The 23,289-nt window shown below is 33.1% G+C and overlaps 1 protein-coding gene across 1 annotated transcript; it reads left to right on the top strand.

The window, feature by feature from the left end:
* Nucleotides 1-15,439: 15,439 nt before the first annotated feature.
* Nucleotides 15,440-22,202, top strand: LOC126828074 (dynein axonemal heavy chain 7). Its single transcript, XM_056102241.1, has 11 exons — nucleotides 15,440-15,639; nucleotides 16,301-16,375; nucleotides 16,569-16,826; nucleotides 17,394-17,586; nucleotides 18,290-18,451; nucleotides 18,652-18,846; nucleotides 19,273-19,406; nucleotides 19,751-19,913; nucleotides 20,267-20,524; nucleotides 21,398-21,529; nucleotides 22,176-22,202. The coding sequence occupies exons 1-11, from the start codon at nucleotides 15,491-15,493 to the stop codon at nucleotides 22,200-22,202; spliced, it is 1,746 nt and encodes a 581-aa protein (XP_055958216.1). The 5' UTR covers nucleotides 15,440-15,490.
* Nucleotides 22,203-23,289: the final 1,087 nt, after the last annotated feature.

The raw sequence follows: 23,289 nt of genomic DNA, 5'->3' as shown, positions 1-23,289 counted from the left end.
GGCACAAGCATTGTTATTCCAAATTAACATGTTTACTAAATTAACACCTTTCGAAAGATGGAGAGACCCCCCATACATCACTTTAGTGAGTCACTGAACATTTTATTTAAATTTATCCAGGAAGAAACATTATTTAAATATCCTGTTACAAGTTATCCTGATGTAGAAGAAATATCAACTTCCTTAGATCCATTCAACAGATTGTTTAATGTTGTACTGAAATGGCAGAAAGCAGAGAAAAAGTAAGTACCCTAGCTAATCATTTAGTTATAAATTTCTATCAAGATTTCAGTATTATTCAGTGTCTTTGTCTTACTTAGTATTTCTGTCCGTGTTTGAGGCTGAGTACTGGTGACAGACAATTCAAAATGTGCTTGTGATTTTAAATGGACGAATTTAAACATACATTATGCAAGAGCTAAATCTACCTATTGCATGTCTTTCTTTAGGCCTTAAATGTTATATAAACTATTAATTAGACATTTATTAACATGATAAGACCATAATCAACTCTCAATGCTATCGATTACTCAACATTTTAACTAGATTAGAACGGTTCGCCATTTAAAAATTAAATTTGAAAATGGGAAAACAAGGCTAAGTCTCGAATATACCAGTGCCCTGGATCTCACAATGCACACATCTTGTCAAAACTACAAACGGTGATAATTTGGCTCAGAATGAAGTAATCTGAATGAAATTTTCAATATTTTCATTTTACATTATCTATTTTTGAGCTAAATCTTACATAATGTATCTTTAAATGGAAATATTAATGTTTGTTTACAATGCATTTTTAGAAAAGACAGATTGTAAAAATTGATAATATACTAAAAGTTTAATTACAACAACATCAAATTAACATGATCAATGGTCAATTATGGATATTTTGTGTATATTATAGGTGGATGGATGGAGCTTTCTTGGATCTAAATTCCGAGGCTATTGAAGGTGAAGTAGATGAATACTGGAGGGAACTGTACAAAATACAGAAAATCTTTAATCAAAAGGTCAAGAAAATGCAAATGGAGAAAGAGGAGAGAGATCGGGATAAGAAGAAACGTAAACGACATCATGAGGAGGGTGAAGAACAGGAACCAGAGGAAGAAGAAGAAGAGTTCCACATGCCACAGGCCATTAGTGTCTGTAATAATGTTATGGATAATATGAAAGATTTTAAGGTAAGAAACTGTTATATTTTGTGATATTAAGACATTATTAAATGTCCCTTCATTGCTAACATAGTAGTAACCTCATAAAATTATAATCTTTAGAATTGTCCATTTATAATGCAAATGTCTTCTGGAAGAGATTACATAGCCTATTATTACTCTTTGAATCAGTTGTGTGTAACAAGTCTAGTCTTTTTTGATTCAATACTTCTCTTTCCTTTTCAATACAAGATGGTCCCTCGTTGGATTTCTCTGGGCACTCTCACTACTAAAAACTTGTATGTGCAAGAGAATTATTGAAATAAAATATTAACATTATGTTAATCTCGAAATGACCTAGTTTGTATTGAGTGGACAATAAACCCAATTGTTCTTTCTCATTCAATTCAAGATAAAACTCTAGAAAACAAATTTAATTATTTTTTAATTTGTTGTGTTGAAGTGTTTGGTGCAGAAATGACTGAAATTTTGAACTTTACAGCTAATAATACTATTAGTAGAAAAGGATTATTCATTTGAATTTTAATATGATTTTTCCCAGATAAAGTAAACTATTTACTTGTATACATCTTAAAACATAGTGTGACTTGACGAGAATTAGTTGAACTTTGACTATAAATTAATCTTTGATTTGTATTGATTGTGATGAATTATTTATTAAGTTATTGTGTTTTTTATCTCTGTTCGTCATGATATGTGTTTAGAAGTTGAATGAGTGGGTCGTCAGTCCAGGTTCAAATAGTGTATATTTATTTTTTGCAGGACAATATTCCATATATTTCTATCATGTGTAATCCTGGTATCAGAACCAGACATTGGACTCAGATGTCAGAAATTGCAGGATTTGATTTGACGCCTGATTCTGGGACAACATTACGGAAAGTCCTCAAGCTGGAGCTGGACCCTTACATGGAACAATTTGAAACTATTTCTGGTGGTGCATCAAAGGTAAGCAAATCTTAGACATGTTTTTTTTGTGTTCCTTTCTTTGAAAGCTTCAAAAAGATTTTTTTTTTCTTATGTGAATGCACCAGTGAAATTTACAGGAACATGTTTTGTTTCATAACAAATTAATATCCAGTTGGTTATGAATTCTTGTAATTTCCAGTGAAGAAATTTTTATCCAAAATCTAAGAGTGTGTCTGTTTTATTTTCAGGAATTTTCACTTGAGAAAGCCATGAATAAGATGATGGAAGAATGGGAGGGTATTAACTTTAACTTGACGGCTTATCGTGATACGGGTGTCTCAATCCTGGCCTCTGTGGATGATATTCAGACCATGCAAGATGATCAGATTGTTAAAACACAGACGATGAGAGGATCACCATTTATTAAACCATTTGAAACAGAAATAAAGGTAATATTCTTTTTTTTTTACCCTTACACGAATGAAGAATTTAGTCCCCATATTAGAATACATGTGTTAACATGATAGATAGTAGAGATTTTTCGTGTAAACCTGCTTACACATATACAAGCTATGCAATGGGGTGGCTATTGTTTGTGCCACTGGTGAGGGTGGGGGGGCATTGAGTCTGCCTGTCCCTCCCCCCACAAACACTATGCAATTATCATTGTCGAAAAGAAATATATGACAATAAACAGGGATTTTGTGGAAAATTAAAAAATATGTTCGGCATCTTGTGTCCTTCTACTGTCCTGACAGAAAAACACCATGGGGCTGTTTTTCAACACAGTCGATCAAAAGTGCCATCTCCCAAATTAGTCCCTTGTCTGTGGTGCAGGACGGAGAGCCTGAAAAGGACAGCTGTCTAGTCATTCGAATGGGATGGAAAACCAAGGTCCTGTGTAAACATTGGAGTGCATATATAAGATCCCTTTGCAGATAGAATTTGATATAAGAGTTGGCCGTAGCACCACTGTCCAGCCCAGTTGGAGCAGAACAGTAGGACGTTAATCCCCATTTTGAGCAAGGTAATAAATGTATTTTGATTTTTGTGTCAGTTGCTATGATTAACTATCAATGAAATGTTTGTTTTAGGAATGGGAAGAAAAGTTAATTAGAACACAAGAAACTATAGATGAATGGTTAAAGGTACAGGCTCAATGGTTATATCTGGAACCAATCTTCTCATCAGAAGATATCATGCAACAAATGCCAGAGGAAGGACGTCTCTTTCAGATGGTCGACAGAAATTGGAAAGATGTCATGAAACACACAGTAAAGGAACCAAAAGTAAGCAAAATATTTAGTATTTTGATAATTACCCATAGAATAATAGATGTCAAGGACAGATATTGAATCAATTCCTTCCAATCTACTGGAAATAAGGTCACATAAGAACTGTTAACAGGCCTGAAAATAACGGTTTTAGTAGTACCTAACAAAATGCCAGGCACTAATGAACTATAGTACTGACATTTTGAACTTTCTGTCACATATATCAATAAAATCAATAAAAATACCGAAAAAACGTGCCGTACACAATGATAGGCACAAGAAAGATTGACAAATTCGGAATTTGTACCAGACTATGTCTGTGACAGGTGTCCTATTTCCAGACTTGACTGTATTAAACCTATTTTTTATTCTTCCTAAGTCTGTTCAGTGGAGACTATGATTTCTTCATATGTCTTTTCTCTCCACCTTCATCACCTATTCAGATCTAATGGGTTTATCCAACTGTTTTAACTCTATCCTCAACTGGACAAATATAAAGCCGTGTAAACCTACCACAGGATTAAAACTTTTTCTATTATGAGAGGTGTCTTTTATTAAACTACCTCTTTAATACTATGATATCCTGTGTTTTTAAGGTGATGATTGCTGCTTGTTTACCAGGTTTATTAGAGAAATTAGTTGATAGTAATGGTTTATTAGATAAAATCATGAAAGGTTTGAATGCATATCTTGAAAAGAAACGTCTTTTCTTCCCCAGGTAAGTTTATGATGAGCAGTTGTAACACCTAAATTTTTACAAATCCTGCTATGAATTTCAATAACTTGTATTGGCAGAGAGTTTATGCTCTATAAATTCCAAGACATGTTTTGGGAGCCATTAACAGATCTTCTAATCATTTAATGATGTTATTTAAAAATGGCGAATCAAGGCTGAGTCTCGAATAACAACTACCGTTGTTACAATAATAAACAATCTATGCCACATCTTGTCAAAACATCAAACAGTGATAACTTCACCAAGAATAAAGTAATTTGAATGAAATTTTCAATATATTCATTTTGCAGTATCTATTTGTGAACTATTATAGCCAGCATATTCAGTTCTTTATCTAAATCTTATATACCGGTAATGCATTTTTAAACATTATATCCACCATAGAATCTTTGCTTTAACCTGCTATTTTCATGTTACAGATTTTTCTTCTTGTCCAACGATGAAATGTTGGAGATTTTATCTGAAACAAAGGATCCGACTCGAGTACAGCCACATCTGAAGAAATGTTTTGAGGGTATAGCCAAACTCGAGTTTGATTCTAAACTAGATATTCATGCCATGTTCAGTAGTGAAGGTGAAAAGGTTAAATTCAGTCAAATTGTGTCCACATCAGACGCACGTGGTGCTGTAGAAAAATGGTTGCTACAAGTACAAGATGTCATGTTAATGTCTGTCAGAGATGTTGTAGAGAACTCCATTGAGGTATGAAACATTGTAGTGTGTTCTGACTGTATCTGTTATGATTTTTTTCTTGGAATAATTTTTTTTTTTTTTTTGCGATATCGATAATACACAATAGTTACATTTACAAAATGAAATAAAATGGGGATTGAGTGTATTACTTTTTCTGTATCAACTGTGCTAACGAATCTGGACATATTTCAATTTCCAACTATAAGGGGATGCCAAAGAATAAACAGAACCTCAGTTTTTTGTTCCATCCAAACAACTAGATGCTTTTCTGTGCCAGGCCCCCTGTATTGCACTACTGACATTAGAAACCAGACAGAAAAATCCTGAGAAACTTTCATGGTCGACGCAAGAATTAAAACCAGGACCTCACAGTTAGTGAGCCAACGCCTAACACGATGAGCCACTGTGGCACCTCAAAATTATATGTACAAATTCTGTGTAGGATACAATGCAAAATTTGATTAGGAAGTTATAAACATGACCAAATCATTCTGCTAAATATTTAACCTTCTATACCTTTTTTGTTTACAGGCATATATTATTTCACCTCGTACAGAATGGGTCAAAGAATGGCCAGGTCAAGTGGTTCTGTGTGTATCACAGACATTCTGGACACGAGAAGTCCATGAAGCTATCCGAGGTGGACCCCAGGGTTTGAGAGATTACTGGGATCGTCTAGAGGCTCAACTCAAAGATATTGTTGCTCTGGTACGAGGAAAATTAACTAAACAACAACGAACGACACTTGGAGCTCTTGTTGTTATTGAAGTCCATGCTAGAGATGTGGTTTTAGATATGGCTAACAAAGGTAAGGATGAATCTATTATTATATAAGACACATTATAGTCTTTATTTTATTATCTTCTGTCAAGACAATATAATGTGTCCTTAAAATCGCTGGTCATAATTTGAGGGGTATTGAATCCCTTACAATAGTTACAAACTATAATATTGTGAAAGTTGAATTTCAAAAAGAAATATCAGCCCATAAATGGATTGATTCCATGTAGTTGTGGATTGAGTCCACTTTTGATGAATGCTTCTAGAAAGAGTAAAAAAAGAACGAAATAATAATCTTACTAGACACCTATGTAAAATTTAGACAAAGATGATATTTTCTCAGGATTATGCTAGTATAATAAAGTCAATATTTTGCTTCTTTTCTTTTTCTCATTCCATGTATTGATATTTGCTTGAATTCTCCAAATATATAATATTTTAAAATGTGAACTTTCATTTTTTTTTATAGGAGTTTCTACGGAGAATGATTTTAATTGGTTGTCACAGATGAGATATTATTGGGAAGAGAACAATATGTTAGTACGAATCACTAATGCTACTGTCAAATATTGTAATGAATACCTGGGTAATTCAGCCCGATTGGTCATTACACCGTTGACTGACAGATGCTATCGTACTCTGATTGGTGCTTTCCATCTGAATTTGAATGGAGCTCCAGAAGGTCCTGCTGGAACTGGTAAAACAGAGACTACAAAAGATTTAGCTAAAGCCATTGCTGTCCAGTGTGTTGTGTTCAATTGTTCTGATGGTCTGGATTATATTGCTATGGGAAAGGTATTCGTGTTTCTTTATCACAATAATTTGGTAGATTCTTGGCTTGAAAAATAATGAACTGTGTAAATGTGTTCATTTTCTGCACCAATCGGACTAATAAAGATGGGCATATGCTAATATGCTATGCAGTGTGCCATGAGGAAACTTTTTTCACAGACAGCAGTGGTTCTGTCCATCTGAAACCTCCTGTTTAGTGAGCCAATGCCATGCTTACTGTTGACAAGATTTCTGCTTGCCTCTTTGACACTAATACACTAATATTAACCCAACATTTTTTTCTGATATATAATTATAAATCAAACATTTCCTTCTCATTCATTCAATTTGTATTTTAAATATGTTATTTCTTTCAGTTTTTTAAAGGTTTGGCTTCATCTGGTGCTTGGGCTTGTTTCGATGAATTTAATCGAATTGATTTGGAAGTATTGTCTGTCGTAGCTCAACAGGTAAATATAAAAACATTTCAAATAGAAACTAATTATTTTGGAATATCATTTCTAAAGTACATACATTGAGATGAATTTATATAAGCTCATGCTTGTTTTCAGATCCCATAATTATATATTGTATGTTTATGATATGTAAATATTTATTGAATAAGTACATTGAGGTGATTTATGTCTACCTCTAAACATTATTAATTGATCAAATAGAACAGAAAATACATGATTATTGTAAAATTTTCTATTGATATGCGTTGATAAAGATACGAATATCCTTGTCAAAATGCTCCTTAATGCTAAATTCTGTCAATGTGCATCTGATAATTATATCTAGTGTTAATATCTTCAATTACCAAATGCCTCCCAAAGAAATTATGTGTGGAATTTGTAGACTTATGATTTTAATTTTATTGGAATAGATCCTGTGTATTATTCGAGCTGTACAAACGAAAATGGATTGGTTTGATTTTGAAGGAACAGAATTACGTCTCAATCCTAATTGTTATGTGTGTATTACTATGAACCCAGGTTATGCTGGACGTTCAGAACTACCAGATAATCTTAAGGTATGTTATTTGATTGGAATTTTATTTCTGTTTCTTTCTTTATAAAGTGGTTTTTTTGCCCCGCCTTTGTGATCTGACGAGAAAGTAAAGATAGCATAATGATCAACAGATTTTTTTTTTTTTTTAAATCAGTTTAACTTAAAGAGTCTGAACAATATCTTAGACCAAATATGTTTTAGAAGATTTTTTTTTATATTTAAACCTGAAATTAGAAGGGAAAGTGTGTAGTTACTGGTATATACTGCTAGCCTTTACTTTAATATTGTTAAAATTTACTTACATGTTTATTTATTTGCAGGTACTGTTCCGTACAGTAGCTATGATGGTACCAGATTATGCCATGATTGCTGAAATTTCTCTGTACTCCTTTGGTTTTCTGGATGCTCGAAACTTGTCAGTCAAAATTGTCACCACATATCGTTTGTGCTCAGAACAATTGTCATCACAGTTTCATTATGATTATGGTATGCGAGCTGTAAAAGCTGTCCTGTCAGCTGCTGGTAATCTTAAACTCAAAGATCCTGACGGTGATGAAGATATACTGGTAAGATTTTAAAACATCCGATTTTGAAGAAAATTTGTGCATAGGTCGTATTCCACAAAATTGTGGTAAATACTAAAGGATGATATTAGTTTGTTAGCTATGGGAATCTACCAGATATGGCGTAATATTTTCAACTTGGATTAATAGATTGCTGTTATCATTTTCCGCCCTAAATTAAAAGCCAGTGATCATTATTTGCATTTATCAGACACTGTCCTTTTGTCCATGAGTTAATCAATACCAGAACTTTACTCAGATTGATTGTTTAACATTTAATTAAGTAAGGTTGACATTTAATTAAAGATACATTATGGGAGATAAGATAAAGAGATGGCAGTTCTCGCTATAATAGTTAAAAACTAGATAGTGTAAAGGTAATTTGCTGAAAATTTCAGTCAAATTGATCCACTATGAGCCGAGAAAGAAGCAGGTGAAATTTTTGCATAGTCTTGGTCATCATTACTAAAATCATTAATATAAACAGCATAGTCTCGATTATCCACTTTTTCTGATTTAATTATCAGTGGCTGTTAGCGGCATATAGGAATCTAATCCAGCCAACATCGAAGGCTAGCCTTGACATCGAGAGTTTATTATGATCTGGATAAGTTAATTAATGTCTAATTGATAATTTAGGTAACATTTCAGGCCTAAAGAAAGACTTGTAATAAGCAGATTTTGCTCTTGCATAATGCATGTTTAAGTAGATAAAACCAAAATGTCTATGGTAGATAATTTCTCTGCTTGGATTCCAAATGCTGCTGAATTTTCAAATCATACCTTTGTAAACACTGTACAGAATTGAACCATTTGTTGACTGATATAGTGATATTCCTTTCAGAGATTCAACCTCTCAATATTGTACTTGACAAGGGATTCAAAATCCTGTAATTGTCTTGTATACTCGTATATTTCTTGTGCAAGGTTGATACTTTATTGAAAAAGAAGCATGGAGTAAAAGGATATTCTGAAACATAGAAATACTCTGACATTTCTTTCAAATATCTGGGGAATTATGGGGTGGTTTAACAAGAAACAATTCTATATTTGTTTGTTTATTTTTTCAGTTGTTGAGATCTATCATTGATGTCAACTTACCAAAATTCTTATCTCACGATATTCCGTTGTTTAATGGTATTATATCTGATCTGTTCCCTGGACTCAAACTACCAGAAGCAGATTACGATATCTTCTTAAAAGCCATCAGAGAAGTTGCTGCCAGGAAGAATCTTCAGTTTGCCGAGTTCTTTAAAGAAAAACTCATTCAAACATACGAGATGATGATAGTTCGACATGGGTACGTTTTATATTTTTATCAAGATGTCAGGGGGTAACATGTGTGAGGCTGATAGGAAAAGTTTGTCTAATAGTTCAGATTGTACGTAAAATGGAATTTCCATGCACAAATTAAAAAGGCACATAATACTAGGAGGCTCTTGGCAGATATGAAAAAGATTGACTGGAAATTATAGAAATATTTGATCTTCCTGGAGTTCAGATGTGTTACATTTCCAAATGATGTGGTATAACTTTAGTATCTTTGTTTGAAAATGTTTTTTCTCAGAAGTTCATTCAATTTTAAATAATGATTAAAAATCATTTATAGTCAGGTTAAATGGAGATGAATTTATATAAACTTCAACTTGTTTTCAAACCCATTCTTCAAGTATTGTATATACTCATTTCATACTTGAAATAAAATGTTGTTGAAACCAGATTAAATGATAATGAAAAAATCTTAGACATTACTTTTAAAGTATTCAATACATTTAATTAAAGTATTCAATACATTTAATTAAAGTATCTAAAATTTATAATTTTTTTTTTTTCAGTTTTATGTTGGTAGGAGAACCATTTGGTGGTAAGACTAAAGTATTAGAGGTTTTAGCTGAGGGTATGACTTTACTCAATGAACAAGGATATGATGAAGAATATGAAAAAGTTTTGACTCGTATTATCAACCCTAAAGCTATTACTATGGGTCAACTTTTTGGTCAATTTGATCCAGTATCTCATGAGGTAATACGTTTGAATCTATTTAAATTTTGTTGACTTAGAAAAAGAGATTTGCAATCCTCGTGGACTGAAATTAGTAACTTTTGTCTTTTTGTAAAATTAGTTCATTCTAATAATTTGGCTATCTATTCCCATTACTAACACATTTAAAAATAAATCTTCTTAGTCAACTCAACATTTGAACAGTTAAAAAATAACACGTTAAATACCTAAACCTGGGTTACATCTAGAGATCTCCTTTTTATATTAAAAGTTTGTCAGATAGTCATTCTGAATTTTTGGCCTGGTCCTAATAATATGAATGTTTCAACATTGTCGGCAGAACTGTTTTCATAAAGTTTGAACAACAAGTTTATGAAAGGATGTGATAGACAAAAAAGTAAGAATCAGTAAATAGGTAGGCCGCAATCCTCCCCTAGGTTATATGATTTTATAGCTTGTGGTAGTCTGTTAACACTGATGGTATCGTAAATTAAATGTTTTATTTTTACATTTATTTATAGTGGACTGATGGAATTGTAGCCAACACTTTCCGAGAATTTGCTTCCACTGACACACCTGATCGTAAATGGGTATTATTTGATGGTCCTATTGATGCCTTGTGGATTGAGAACATGAATACAGTATTAGATGATAATAAAAAACTATGTCTAATGTCTGGTGAAATAATACAGTTGTCTGCTGTTATGAGTTTAATTTTTGAAACAATGGATTTATCACAAGCCTCTGTAAGTATACACATATAATCAGTCTGTGTATTTCCACCAGTTTGTGCATATTCACAATAGTAATACATATATACAGACGAATGTTTTAATGCATAGTTAATCTCTATGTATATTCACACCGGTAATACACAATTGAAGAGTTTATGTATTCACACAGTATATACAATTTAAAACCCCTCTCTCTGTGCCTTTATTCTAGTAATACACAACCAGTCTGTGTATTGACCGTAGGAATACACATACCCAGTTCCTCAATATATATTTGCACAAGTAATACACCAGCAGTCTGTATATTCACACCAATAACACACAGTATACCCAGTCCAAAAGAGTGTATTTGCTCTAGTAATACACACCCAATTCCTCAGTGTGTCTTTGTACTAGTAATACACAACCAGTCTGTGTATTCGCCCTAGTTACACACACACCCAATCATTCTGTGTGTATTCGCATTTAGTAATACATATTTAGAAATTTTGTGTTATATATATGCTTTCTTTGACTTTATATCCCAAATAATAAAAAATAATAATAATGATTTTCTATAGTGCTGAGAAGCTGTACAAAAGGATATAGCATTGAAAACAAGAAGCATGTGTAAATAAAATTATAAAAATGCCCAATATTGATGTGTTATATAACTGTCATGTAACTGGTTTCAAATCATAAAAGATTGTTTGTATTTTAGCCTGCTACTGTTAGTAGATGTGGTATGGTGTACCTTGAACCCTCAACTCTTGGTTGGAGACCTATGGTTCGCTCCTGGCTTAATGTCTTTCCAGAAGTTGTACCAAGAGATGATGTGGAAGTTTTAGATGGTTTGTTTGAATGGTTGGTTGATCCATGTCTAGAATTTGTCCGAAAGAACTGCAAGGTTGGTAAAACATATTAATATTATTGTTACCCATTCTCATTACAAATAAATGAAATGCAATTGGTTTAACTTCCAATTAATGAATATGTTCATGCTTCTCCGCCTACTCTTCATCCAATTCGAATGTGCATGAGAACGAGTACACAGGTGGCCATTGTTTTTTTGTACCAGCCGAACTACTATATGCTTTTACCGTGCCAGGCCCGCAGTTCTGCCCCACTAATCGAACTGAGGACCTCTTGGTTAGTGAGCCAATGCCATACACACTGTGCCACTGTAACTCCCATAACAAAAGTACTAAGAATCCTATAGTAATGGTATCCGGTGTTTTAAGCGGTAACATTAATACCCCTTTCATGCATGGCACCAATAGCATATTGTATAAATTCTGTCTCAAAGGCAGCTAAGAATTATATAATGATATTGGTAAGCTTATACATTTATGAAAATATAAAAATTTTATGTTTTTTCCCAATAGGAATATGTTCCATCTGCTGTGGCTAATTGTGTATCATCGTTGATGAGAATGATTGACATGTTAATGCATGAAACATTAGAGAAAGAAGATGCAGCTGATAATAAACACATCCGAGGATATTTAGTGGTAATTATTACTCTGTAGAATATATATCATATTTTGAAATGAAATGAAATTTAATGTCCGACTTTATTGCTCCGACTGGGCTAATGAAGACGGGCATACACCATAGGCCCTACAGTGTTCTGTGAGGTAATTTTTGCCCAGACAACAGCATTAGGACATAGCCTAGGGATGTTTTACGTGCACACCAATGTGTAAACGGAATCTCAGTTTTTCATCCCATTCAAACGATTATACGTTATTCCTTGCACATATGTCCTGCACAGATAAACTTTCTCGGACAACGTAGGGATTGAACACGGTACCTCCAGATTAGCGAGTCAACGTCGTACTCTCTGAGCTAGCGTGGCTTCCATGATATTTTGAATATCTATCATGTTTATTTTATCAAAACAATAATGTAACTAAATACTTGTTTGATATTTTTACTTCCTAAAAGGTGTTCTGTAGTTTATATTAAATGACTTTTGTTCACTAAATTCTAAACGAGACATTTTTTTCAATTATGTATTATTTATAAATATATTCTATATTTTTTTAGTCGGCTGTTTTATTCGCCATACCATGGACAATTGGAGCTGGTGTTGATAATGATGGTAGAATCAAGTTTGATACTTTCTTCCGTGAAATATTGTCTGGCAAGATGGAAGAATTTCCTATACCGAAATCTGTAAATAAACTAGAAGTACCCTACCCTGCTGAACATCATGTATATGATTACATGTTCGAGGTAATTTAACAGAAATTTTTTGTTTTTGCTTTGTTTATTGAAACATTGTCATTGACAAATGAAATGAAAGATAATCATTAATATCCATAATTCTTGGAAACCCAAATCAAGTTGTAAGATAGTAAAGAGAATAGTGGAACAACCATATTGTTAGAACAAGTATGGGCGTACTATTGACCAGGTACCATGTGTGATACCATCACAGCCATCTTTAGATATTGATGTCATATCGAAAATCGAAATCCGTCAATTGATGTACAATTGTCAAAGGAACAAGCATGCCAAGTTTCATGTTGATTGTACTTAAATTGGCGGGGTCTTAGGCTTTTTGAAAGAGTGTCCTCCCCAAGAATAACAAGATTAATAGAGCTTGGGGTCAGGTCCAAAAATATGAATATGTATAGAATATTCAGTGTTATATTAAACTAATGATTTTTATGTTTTAACAGCAAAAAGGTAGAGGAACATGGAAACATTGGAATGAATTAATTAAAGGAGCTGAAATAAAATCTAAGAAGATAAGAGAGATGTTAGTACCAACTATGGATACAGCTAGATATACCTATCTCATGGAACTCTGTATACAACAATCAAGGTATGCAATCAAATATTACATAAAAAAAAAAAAATAACACGCCTGTGTTTTAGAAAGTCTTAATAAAGAGCGTAGCAAGCATTTATGACAACCGTCAAGTGCCTGGTAAATATTGATACACCAAAAATGTATCAATACAGTGTATCACAGACAATTATATTGCAATCTATAGATATAGCAATATTTTTTGACGGCCCTACCTATGAAACGTCATTTTCTTCCTTCTTTTCCTTGGATACCACTAACTGATGTTTTCTTGTTTTATTTTTAAACAGCCACCATTTGCTTATTGAAATAAATAAACAATATGTTGTATTTATATTTCAGACCTATATTATTAGTTGGTCCGACCGGTACAGGTAAAAGTGTGTATGTACAGGATAAATTAATGAATGGCTTACCTAAAGATAAATATCTACCAACATTTGTAAACTTCTCCGCACAAACCAGTGCTAATCAAACACAGGTAGGATTCAAATTTAAACATTTCTTAAATTTAACAAACGTAACCATGATAACTTAAATAATTGCCTTTGGATTTGCTTTTTCTTTGACTATGAATGGTAAATTGCATCCGGATTGCAATATTGAAAATGCACTAATGTACATTTATACGGTTCAATTTATTAGAAATATTAATAATGCATACTGCTTTATACAAAAGGCCAAATAAATTTAAATTTTAGTACATTGGGAGCAATCAGCTTTGAATTTTTAAGAAAAAAAAAGAAATATCACTCAGAGCCTAATTATCAAGATCCCGAAGAACCAAAAATCAAATTGTTTTAGCCTGATTAATTTGTTTGTTTTAGAACAAAATTTGCTTTTACTTTTATGTATTAATTTGTTTATTTCAGAATATTATCATGTCTAAACTTGACAAGAGAAGAAAGGGTGTATATGGACCACAAGTTGGTAAGAAAGCTATTATATTTGTTGATGATATGAACATGCCACAGAAAGAAGTATATGGAGCTCAACCACCCATAGAATTATTACGACAATATATTGATCATGGCAACTGGTAAGATTTTTTTTTACCTTTCCTTTTTATTGTTATCTCAAATATTTTGTTATATATGTACTGGTGTGGCCGACAGAAACCGAAATTACATGTAGTTCTAATAAAAGTGAATTTTCAAGCACAAATATCATAATGAGATTGTCACTTATGCAAAAGGATAATTATAATTCTAGGTATGATCTCAAAGATACATCTAAGTTGGTTTTACAAGATATACAGTTTATGGCTGCTATGGGACCACCAGGTGGAGCTAGAAATGTCGTCACTCCCAGATTTTTGCGACATTTTAACATAATTGCCATGAATCCATTCTCAGAAGACACTATGGTGAAAATATTTAATACAATTACATCATCATATTTGAGAGTAAGTACTCTATTACTGTAATTTGAAAAATAATCTGGCCGCATTCTACATGACTTAATATCAGCACGTCATGGAATGATGATCAACCAATCGTCCATCAAAAGTCGTAAATATTGTTGAAATTAATGTAATTATTAATGGAAAACATAGGTGAAACTGACTGAAACTTATTGCTGTTGTTACTATTTTTTGAAAATGAAATAAGGTCGGGTTTACTTTGATGTCTTATTTTCCGTGCCAACGTGGTTAATTGAGACAATCTAGTGTGCCATACGGAAAATTTTGCCCCCAAACTGGCTGTACGACCTACTCTTATATTTTTTTCGAACTGTCAGTGGATCTTAAAAGTGCTGCCAATTGTATACACAGGACCTTTTGTTTTTGTACTATCTGAATAACTAGACGGCACCTTTTCCATGCTAGGCCCTCTCGTGTTCCTTGCCCCATATCAGCAGAGCTTGGCAAAATATTGAAAACATAATTATATAGAATCTCATCAGTTAATGTCAAATTCAAATTCCCCCCCCCCCCCCTCTCGATGTTCTTTTTTTTTTTCACTCAATTAATTTGTTTTATTTTCTCAATAGAGTGCCGAGTTTTCAACCGATTTCTTCTCTGTTGGAAGTCAGATAGTTCAGGCTACCATGGAGATGTATAAAATGGCAATGGTGAATCTCCTTCCAACTCCTGCTAAATCTCACTACGTGTTTAATCTACGAGATTTCTCTCGTATTATTCTCGGTGTCTGTCTCATTAAAAAAGAACAAGTGGAAAGTAAAAAAGTCATGGTCAGGTAAAATATTATATTCAGTTTTTTTTAATCATAATATATTAGATGTGCTTCTTCTATTGATGTTTAACGTCTGCTTCCTCCAATGGTGATATCGCAGACAGATTGTCTTATTTTATTATGCTTAGCGCATGCGCAGGGGTCTTTCTTGTAGGAGGAAACCGGAGTACCCAGAGGTGACTGGCCAGCTAGAGCTCGAAGTACGATACTTTAGACCACTTGGCCATCCCAACCCCCTATTAGTTGTGCTGTTGATGCAAAAAGGTGCAACATCGTTGTGTAGGTGATATCAGGGATTTCAAAAAGAGTAAGCCTACTCTGCCTCATTCAATACACAGATCATTATGATTTGGATTTCAGTGATAGAAGTTCCATGGGAACTATGACAGAGGCCTGTGATTTATGTATTACTTATTATTTTATGTACTCCAGGGTTAATTTGTATTTTATGTATCTCACATCTCATACTCCATCTTTTATTTGTATTTTATGTATTTCGCATGTCATACTCCATCTTATGTTTGTATTTTATGTATCTCACATCCTCATACTCCATCTTTTATTTGTATTTTATGTATCTCACATATCATACTCTCTCTTTAATTTGTATTTAATATATCTCACAATTCATACTCCATCATTTATTTGTATTTTATATTTATAGATTATGGGTACATGAAGTAATGAGAGTATTCTATGATCGTTTAATTGATGACTCAGACAGACTATGGATTTTTAAGTAAGTCTTTAATCAAGTCAATTACATTTTCATATCATACCATGGAAACATGTTATTTATTTGTTCAAGTACTGATAGAAAAATTTCAGTCGGACATGTCTTTCTTTTTTCGTATTTGAAGTTTCTAGAAAATTTGATAAACTACTACTTTTGGAAAAAAGCTCTAACCCTTTTATGTTATCTAATATTATAGAGCTGTTCAAGGCCTGGTCAAGGAACATTTCAAAGAAAGTTTTGAAGGAGTGTTCGAACATCTAGCTGATGAAGGTAAAGTGAAAGAGGAGAACTTGAGAAGTTTGATGTTTGGAGACTATATGAACCCTGAAGCAGAGCCTGATGAACGAGTTTATGAGGAAGTTAAATCATTAGATGATTTCTATGTGGTCGTAGAACAATGTCTAGAGGAATATAACAATACACATAAAACTAGAATGAATCTGGTTATATTTAGGTAAATAAAACATGCATAATCATATATTGGCTCCATGCTTGCAGGGGGGTTGGATGGCCGAATGGTTAGCACGTGCGCACTGTATCATAAGGTCTGTCACTGGCGTGGTTACGATTCCCCGGTTGTACGTGACAAGGAGTAGGGTCGTCTATCCAACTGTGTGGGTTTTCTCTGGGTCCTCTAGTTTTCTCCCACTGCAAGCGAATTGTTAAAATAAAAATTAACCCTGTGTTAGTCCCGAAATGACCTAGTTTGTGTTGAGTGGACGTTAAACCCCATTTCTCTCTCTCTCTCTCTCCCATTCTTGCAATATAATTTTACAAATAAACTGATTACTGTACAGTTCATAATAGTTTTCAGATAATAAGCCATCTAATTTTAAAATCTTAACAATCGGTATATGAAAGTTGGCAATGGTGTATCCATGTATCAATTACTTGGCACCGCCATAAAAAATGGCAGAAATGATGAATGAGCATTATAAAACTCTTCAGAAATGTAGTATGTTAAACCCCATTTCATTTCATTTAAAATCTGTTAAACTTCCAATGCCATTATTTTTTCCAGATATGTATTGGAACATCTATCTCGAATCTGTCGTATTTTGAGACAACCTGGTGGTAATGCCCTTTTGGTTGGAGTGGGTGGTAGTGGTCGTCAGTCGCTGACCCGTTTAGCAACAGCTATGGCTGGCTATAACCTCTTCCAACCAGAAATCTCCAAAAATTATGGTAAAAATGAATGGAGAGAAGATATTAAGGTAAGACTTGAATGTTTTAACATCCTATCCGCCGTTTTAACTAAAATTGATTCTTAAAATCCACCATAACTGTTGCATTCTACATCATCGGTCAACCATTTAGCATTCGTAGATAGAAAATTTAATACAAAACAGTCTACATTTATGAGCTCACCTGTACATTTCGGGATTCAAAGAAAAATTTAGTACTTGTTTATTGTCAGTTATGTTCTTTTCGAAATTATATAAATTTTGCTAATAAGATTATAATTCTAGATGTCAAACTGTTTTTCATAGTAATGTAGTGTTTACACAAATACGGTGTTCAAAATGTTTTCAAAAATTGTTGAACTTATATTGTCAATGTTCTTTTCTAAATTATATATAATTTTGCTGATAAGATTATAATTCTAGACTTCAAACCGTTTTTCATAGGAATGTAGTACAAATATTCAAAATGTTTTCAAAAATTTTTGAACTTGTATTGTCAATGACAACTGATGAAATTTCATGTTTTTGTCTCCTATGTACTATTTGATAATATTCATTCATTGAAATCAACTAATAAAATATTCAGAAATAAACAAACAATAATGATTTGAATTGAATATTCTAATGGCATTTGAATAATGACATAGCATATTTGAACCTTAAAATCAGCCTTCAATGTGACTTCTACTGCAATGAAAGATAGCCAAGATACAGAATTTATTTTGTATTATAGAATCTTCTGAAGACCGTAGGAGGTGTTGGTAAAGCCACGGTGTTCCTCATCACAGATACACAGATTAAAGAAGAATCATTCCTTGAAGATATTGACAGTTTACTGAACACAGGCGAAGTCCCCAATTTATTTGCTACAGACGAAAAGGCGGAAATTATGGAGGTTTGTTTCATTTTGTAGATTTAAGTAGGAATTAAAGTGCTGCAAGGTCTAGATATTTAGTTTGGTTATCTTAGGAATCATGTTTGTAATCTCTTTAAAAATATTTCGAAACATAGTACTAGTAGAATTTATTTTCTGAAAAATTAAAAAAGATATTAACAAATTTAAACATGACAACAATTTTTTTTTATCTATTGCAGGCTGTTAGACCAGTTGCTCAAGCTGGTGATAAGAATGCAGATTTCAGTCCTCTTGCCTTGTTTTCCTTCTTCGTCAACCGATGTAGAGAGAATCTACATATTATGATAGCCTTCAGTCCTATTGGTGACGCTTTCCGTAACCGGTTACGTCAGTTCCCTTCACTGATTAACTGCTGTACCATAGATTGGTTCCAGGTTGGTTATTGATTCATATTTTCTCCATATATTACACAGGTTAAAGCCACAGAGCTTGAATAGGTGGGAATTTGAGCTAATTGGTTAAGGTTGGGGTTTAAGGTCTGGATTAAAAACCTGCAGCTGAAACACTCTACATTTGTTAGTGAGCAGTATCTGTTAACACCCAGCCATTTTCTTGCTACTATAAAATTATAATATACTGTTCAGATGCTTAAATTGAGCTAGTTTGAGAAATTTGCAGAGTCAATCAAGATATAATATACATAATTAACTACAACCTCTTAACATGGATGTGAGAACGATTAAGCTGGCTTGAATTTTGTCCATTTGAATGCTACAATGCCCGGGCTTTAAAATGCCAGTATTTTAAACTAGGTTAAATATAGCTGTCTGAAATGAGCATTTTGTTTGTATTGTTTATAGCCATGGCCAGAAGATGCATTAGAACGTGTTGCTAACAAGTTTTTAGAAGATGCTGATATTGAAGATCAAGAAAAGGTAGAATCAGTTCATATGTGTAAATATTTCCATCAAAGTACCAGAATCCTTTCTGAGAGGTAAGTGATCAAGTACTCACAATTATTATAAAATCATTTTTGAATCTTCTGTTTGAAATCATTATTCATCCAAATATGAAACTCAAAATGTAATCAGTTCTCATTTTTGAAAATATCATTTATTATAGTTACTATTTTTGTTTAAATATGGTTTTTGTTTTTGAATAAATCATTTATTATAGTTCTTGATTTTCAGTATGATATCACGTATATGGTAAATAAATGAACATAAATTCATCAGTAAAATTTTCCAAACTTTTTATAAGTAAAATGTTTATTTTACGCATGTTAGTAAAACGCCTCTGTTTTTGATATTGAAATATTTATTTGTGTGTATATTTTAGGTTTTTGGAAGAGTTGGGTCGACATAACTATGTTACACCTACCTCGTATTTAGAGCTGATTTATGCCTTTAAAAATCTGCTACAGAAGAAACAAGATGAAATCATGAAGGCAAAGAGACGATATATTGTTGGTCTGGAAAAACTTGCCTTTGCTTCTTCTCAGGTAACATATTTGTCATACATTATACCTTTGTATACTTTGAAATTGATCATCCTCAGTATTTTCCTTTCTGATTTCTCCTTGTCAGGGGTGTAGGATAAAGGGTCTAGTCATTCGGATGGCTACAAAAAAAACAATGTCCAACCATGTAGTTGTATAAGAATCCTTGACAGTTAGAAGTCGTGGACGATAGGTAGAAACAGCACTGTCCCTGCAGCATTTCCCTCATAGCACACTACGTGGCATATGCATGCTTTCATTAGCAAGATTGGTGCAGAAAAGTAGGATGCTAAACCCCATTTCATTTCATTTCAAAAACTGCATGTATGATTAATATCTTTATATTCTCATTCCAGGTAGCAGACATGCAGAAAGAGTTGGAAGAACTACAACCACAGCTTGTTGTATCAGCAGCAGAGAATTCTAAAATGATGGTCATTATCGAGAAGGAATCTGGAGAAGTGGAAGAAACTAGTAAAAAGGTCAAGGCTGATGAAGCAGTAGCCAATGAACAAGCAGCCGAAGCTCAAGCTCTAAAAGATGAATGTGAGAATGAGTTAGCTGAAGCTCTACCTGCTTTAGAAGCTGCCTTGTCTGCCCTTAACACGCTAAAGGTATGTGCTAAAATTATTTCATAACATGTATTCATTTTATGTCTTATTTGACTGTGCAGAAGCTAGACTGTCAGCTGATCTGTCTGGTTATCCATTGATGGTATGGATTAGAATATAATTAATGTAAAACCACATGTTGTGAAATCAACCATTAACTCTCTTGTCTTTAAGTCAAAGATTACATAATGGGAGATAACTCCAAAAGACTCTGATGACTAATAAAGGGGAGGAAACCCTTCCATGAAAAGTGTGATTAGCACGCAATGTATGGAGGATATATAATGAGATATAATTAATAAAAGTATAGGTAATTAATTAACACTCGGGGATAATATAAAGATGTTAGCTGTTTAAGCTTCCCAAATGAATACAATGTGGTATCAGGTGTTTCACCCACCTCATGCAAGAGAATGATATCCAAAAAAATTCAAGATGAGAATCGTTGAGCTTGATGATGTGACAGGTATATCTCCTGTCGGGATTCAAACCAGTGACATTCAGTGTGAAAGATTAACTTTCTACCAAGGCGGCCATAAGGGTGCCCCAGGCCTAATTGGCTGAATTAACTCACACACAATGTATTTACAATCCCTAGAATAGCCTGCATGGCCATTTGGATCAATGGGGGTGATTAGATTAACAAGAGCATGTGTTAATTTAACTCCCATCTTTATTTGGCCATAATCTCTAAGGGCAGGCAACTCTAGCCAGCCTTACCAGCTATATCAAGGGAAGCCACTCCTTTAGGTTTGGGGCATGTCAGACCACTATTATGTTACTAGTGGGGAATATTCCTAAGAGAATTATTACTACATAACAAAATGTATATGCAACCTGTTTACATAATCAAAACACTATTTCATGTAAATTTAGACAGCAGATATTGTTATTGTGAAATCCATGAAGAATCCACCATCTGGTGTAAAAGTTGTAATGGCTGCTGTCTGTATTATGAAGGATATCAAACCAGATAAAATAAACGATCCTGATAAACCTGGATCAAAGGTAACTTTACATCAGTTTTATTCAGGTTATTCAAAACAATGTTTTATGATTGTAAGATATATTATTAAGAAACTAGATATTTCTCTGCGAAGTATCTTTCTAGTTCTAAGCAAAACTAATTATCATTTCTAATGTGATGGAAAATTCGAAAAAGATAATTTTAGCTTAGCGATCTGTGAAATCCCAAAAGCATATATTATAACTTCTTTAGACACTTTAGTATTATGTAATTATTTTCTGGTGAGTAAGATGTTGGCTCGCTAACTTGGAGGTCCAATGTTTGATCCCTGTTCTGACCAAGAAAGTTCATCAGGATTTTCCAGCATGGTTCCCCCATGTCCGTGGTGCAGGATGGAAAGCCTGGCAAGGGATAACGTATAGTCATTCCAATAGGACAAAAAACTGAGGTCCAGTGCACTTAAAAAAAACTTTTGACATTTGGATTTCGATATTAAGAGTAGGCCGTAGTGCCACTGTCAGGGCAATATTTCCCTCACTGTATGCCCTCTACTTTTCATTAACCTCTTTAATATAATATTATTATTCTTTATAGATTATTGGGGACCTCTGTAATATAATAATATTATTCTTTACAGATTATAGATTATTGAGGACCTCTTTAATATAATATTATTATTCTTTACAGATTATAGATTATTGGGGACCTCTTTGATATAATTTTATTATTCTTTACAGATTATAGATTATTGGGGACCTCTTTGATATAATTTTATTATTCTTTACAGATTATAGATTATTGGGGACCTCTTTGATATAATTTTATTATTCTTTACAGATTATAGATTATTGGGGACCTCTTTGATATAATTTTATTATTCTTTACAGATTATAGATTATTGGGGACCTCTTTAATATAATATTATTATTCTTTACAGATTATAGATTATTGGGGACCATCTAAGAAGTTATTAAATGACATGAATTTCCTTAGTATGTTAAAAGAATATGACAAAGATAATATACCCGTGAGTAAAGAAATTTATTTTATTTCCGTTTACATACTGATTCTTCTACAAAATAAAACATTTAGACCAGTAATTTTAAACCATAGCAAAAATCAGCTTGAGCCATGATCAGGCCCCGCGTTTACAATGCATTCTTAGACTTAAGTTAAGAATTTTCTTAACATTCAATCACTGTTCATGAGAAATACTTTTGATCCAGAAACACGAAAGTTTGCACAGAGTTTCTTATTGATTTATTTGATACAATAAAACAACAAAAATTTTATAAAGGACTATATTTTAGTTAAAATAAGGCGAACTATTTTGAGTAAATTTTTAACATAAGTCTGAGAATGCTTTGTGAACTCGGTGCCAGTTCTGTTGTGCTAGAACTGATTATGAAGGTGGTTCATGCTTCAGTGTGGTGGGGCATGACTGATTGCAATGATTATAAATAGACCCCTATGCACGACCAACCTATTGAAATAAGATTGTACTATATGTCCCAAAAGGACCATTGCTTGTATCAAGTGGACATTAAACCACATCTCTCTCTCTTAATTTTTATATATATTTTTTTTTTTCACCCTTACATGTAGCCAGTTGTTGTTTTGTAGGTACACGTCATGGCTAAAATCCGAAAAGAGTACATTGGAAACCCTGAATTTGATCCTGTTAAAGTAGCTAATGCCTCATCAGCTGCTGAGGGTCTGTGTAAATGGATTACAGCTATGGAAATATACGACAGAGTTGCCAAGGTTGTTGCTCCCAAAAAAGCCAAACTTGCTGAAGCTG

Source organism: Patella vulgata, chromosome 7 (assembly GCF_932274485.2).
Source record: "Patella vulgata chromosome 7, xgPatVulg1.2, whole genome shotgun sequence".
NCBI classification, from domain to species: Eukaryota; Metazoa; Mollusca; class Gastropoda; family Patellidae; genus Patella; species Patella vulgata.
This window is presented reverse-complemented; position numbering and strand designations above follow the sequence as displayed.

Coding starts and splice junctions, on each gene's coding strand:
- LOC126828074 (XM_056102241.1), top strand. CDS start 15,491: ATGGAGATGTATAAAATGGCAATGGTGAATCTCCTTCCAACTCCTGCT. Junction 15,640..16,300: donor AGTAAAAAAGTCATGGTCAG/GTAAAATATTAT, acceptor TTATATTTATAG/ATTATGGGTACATGAAGTAA. Junction 16,827..17,393: donor ATGAATCTGGTTATATTTAG/GTAAATAAAACA, acceptor TATTTTTTCCAG/ATATGTATTGGAACATCTAT.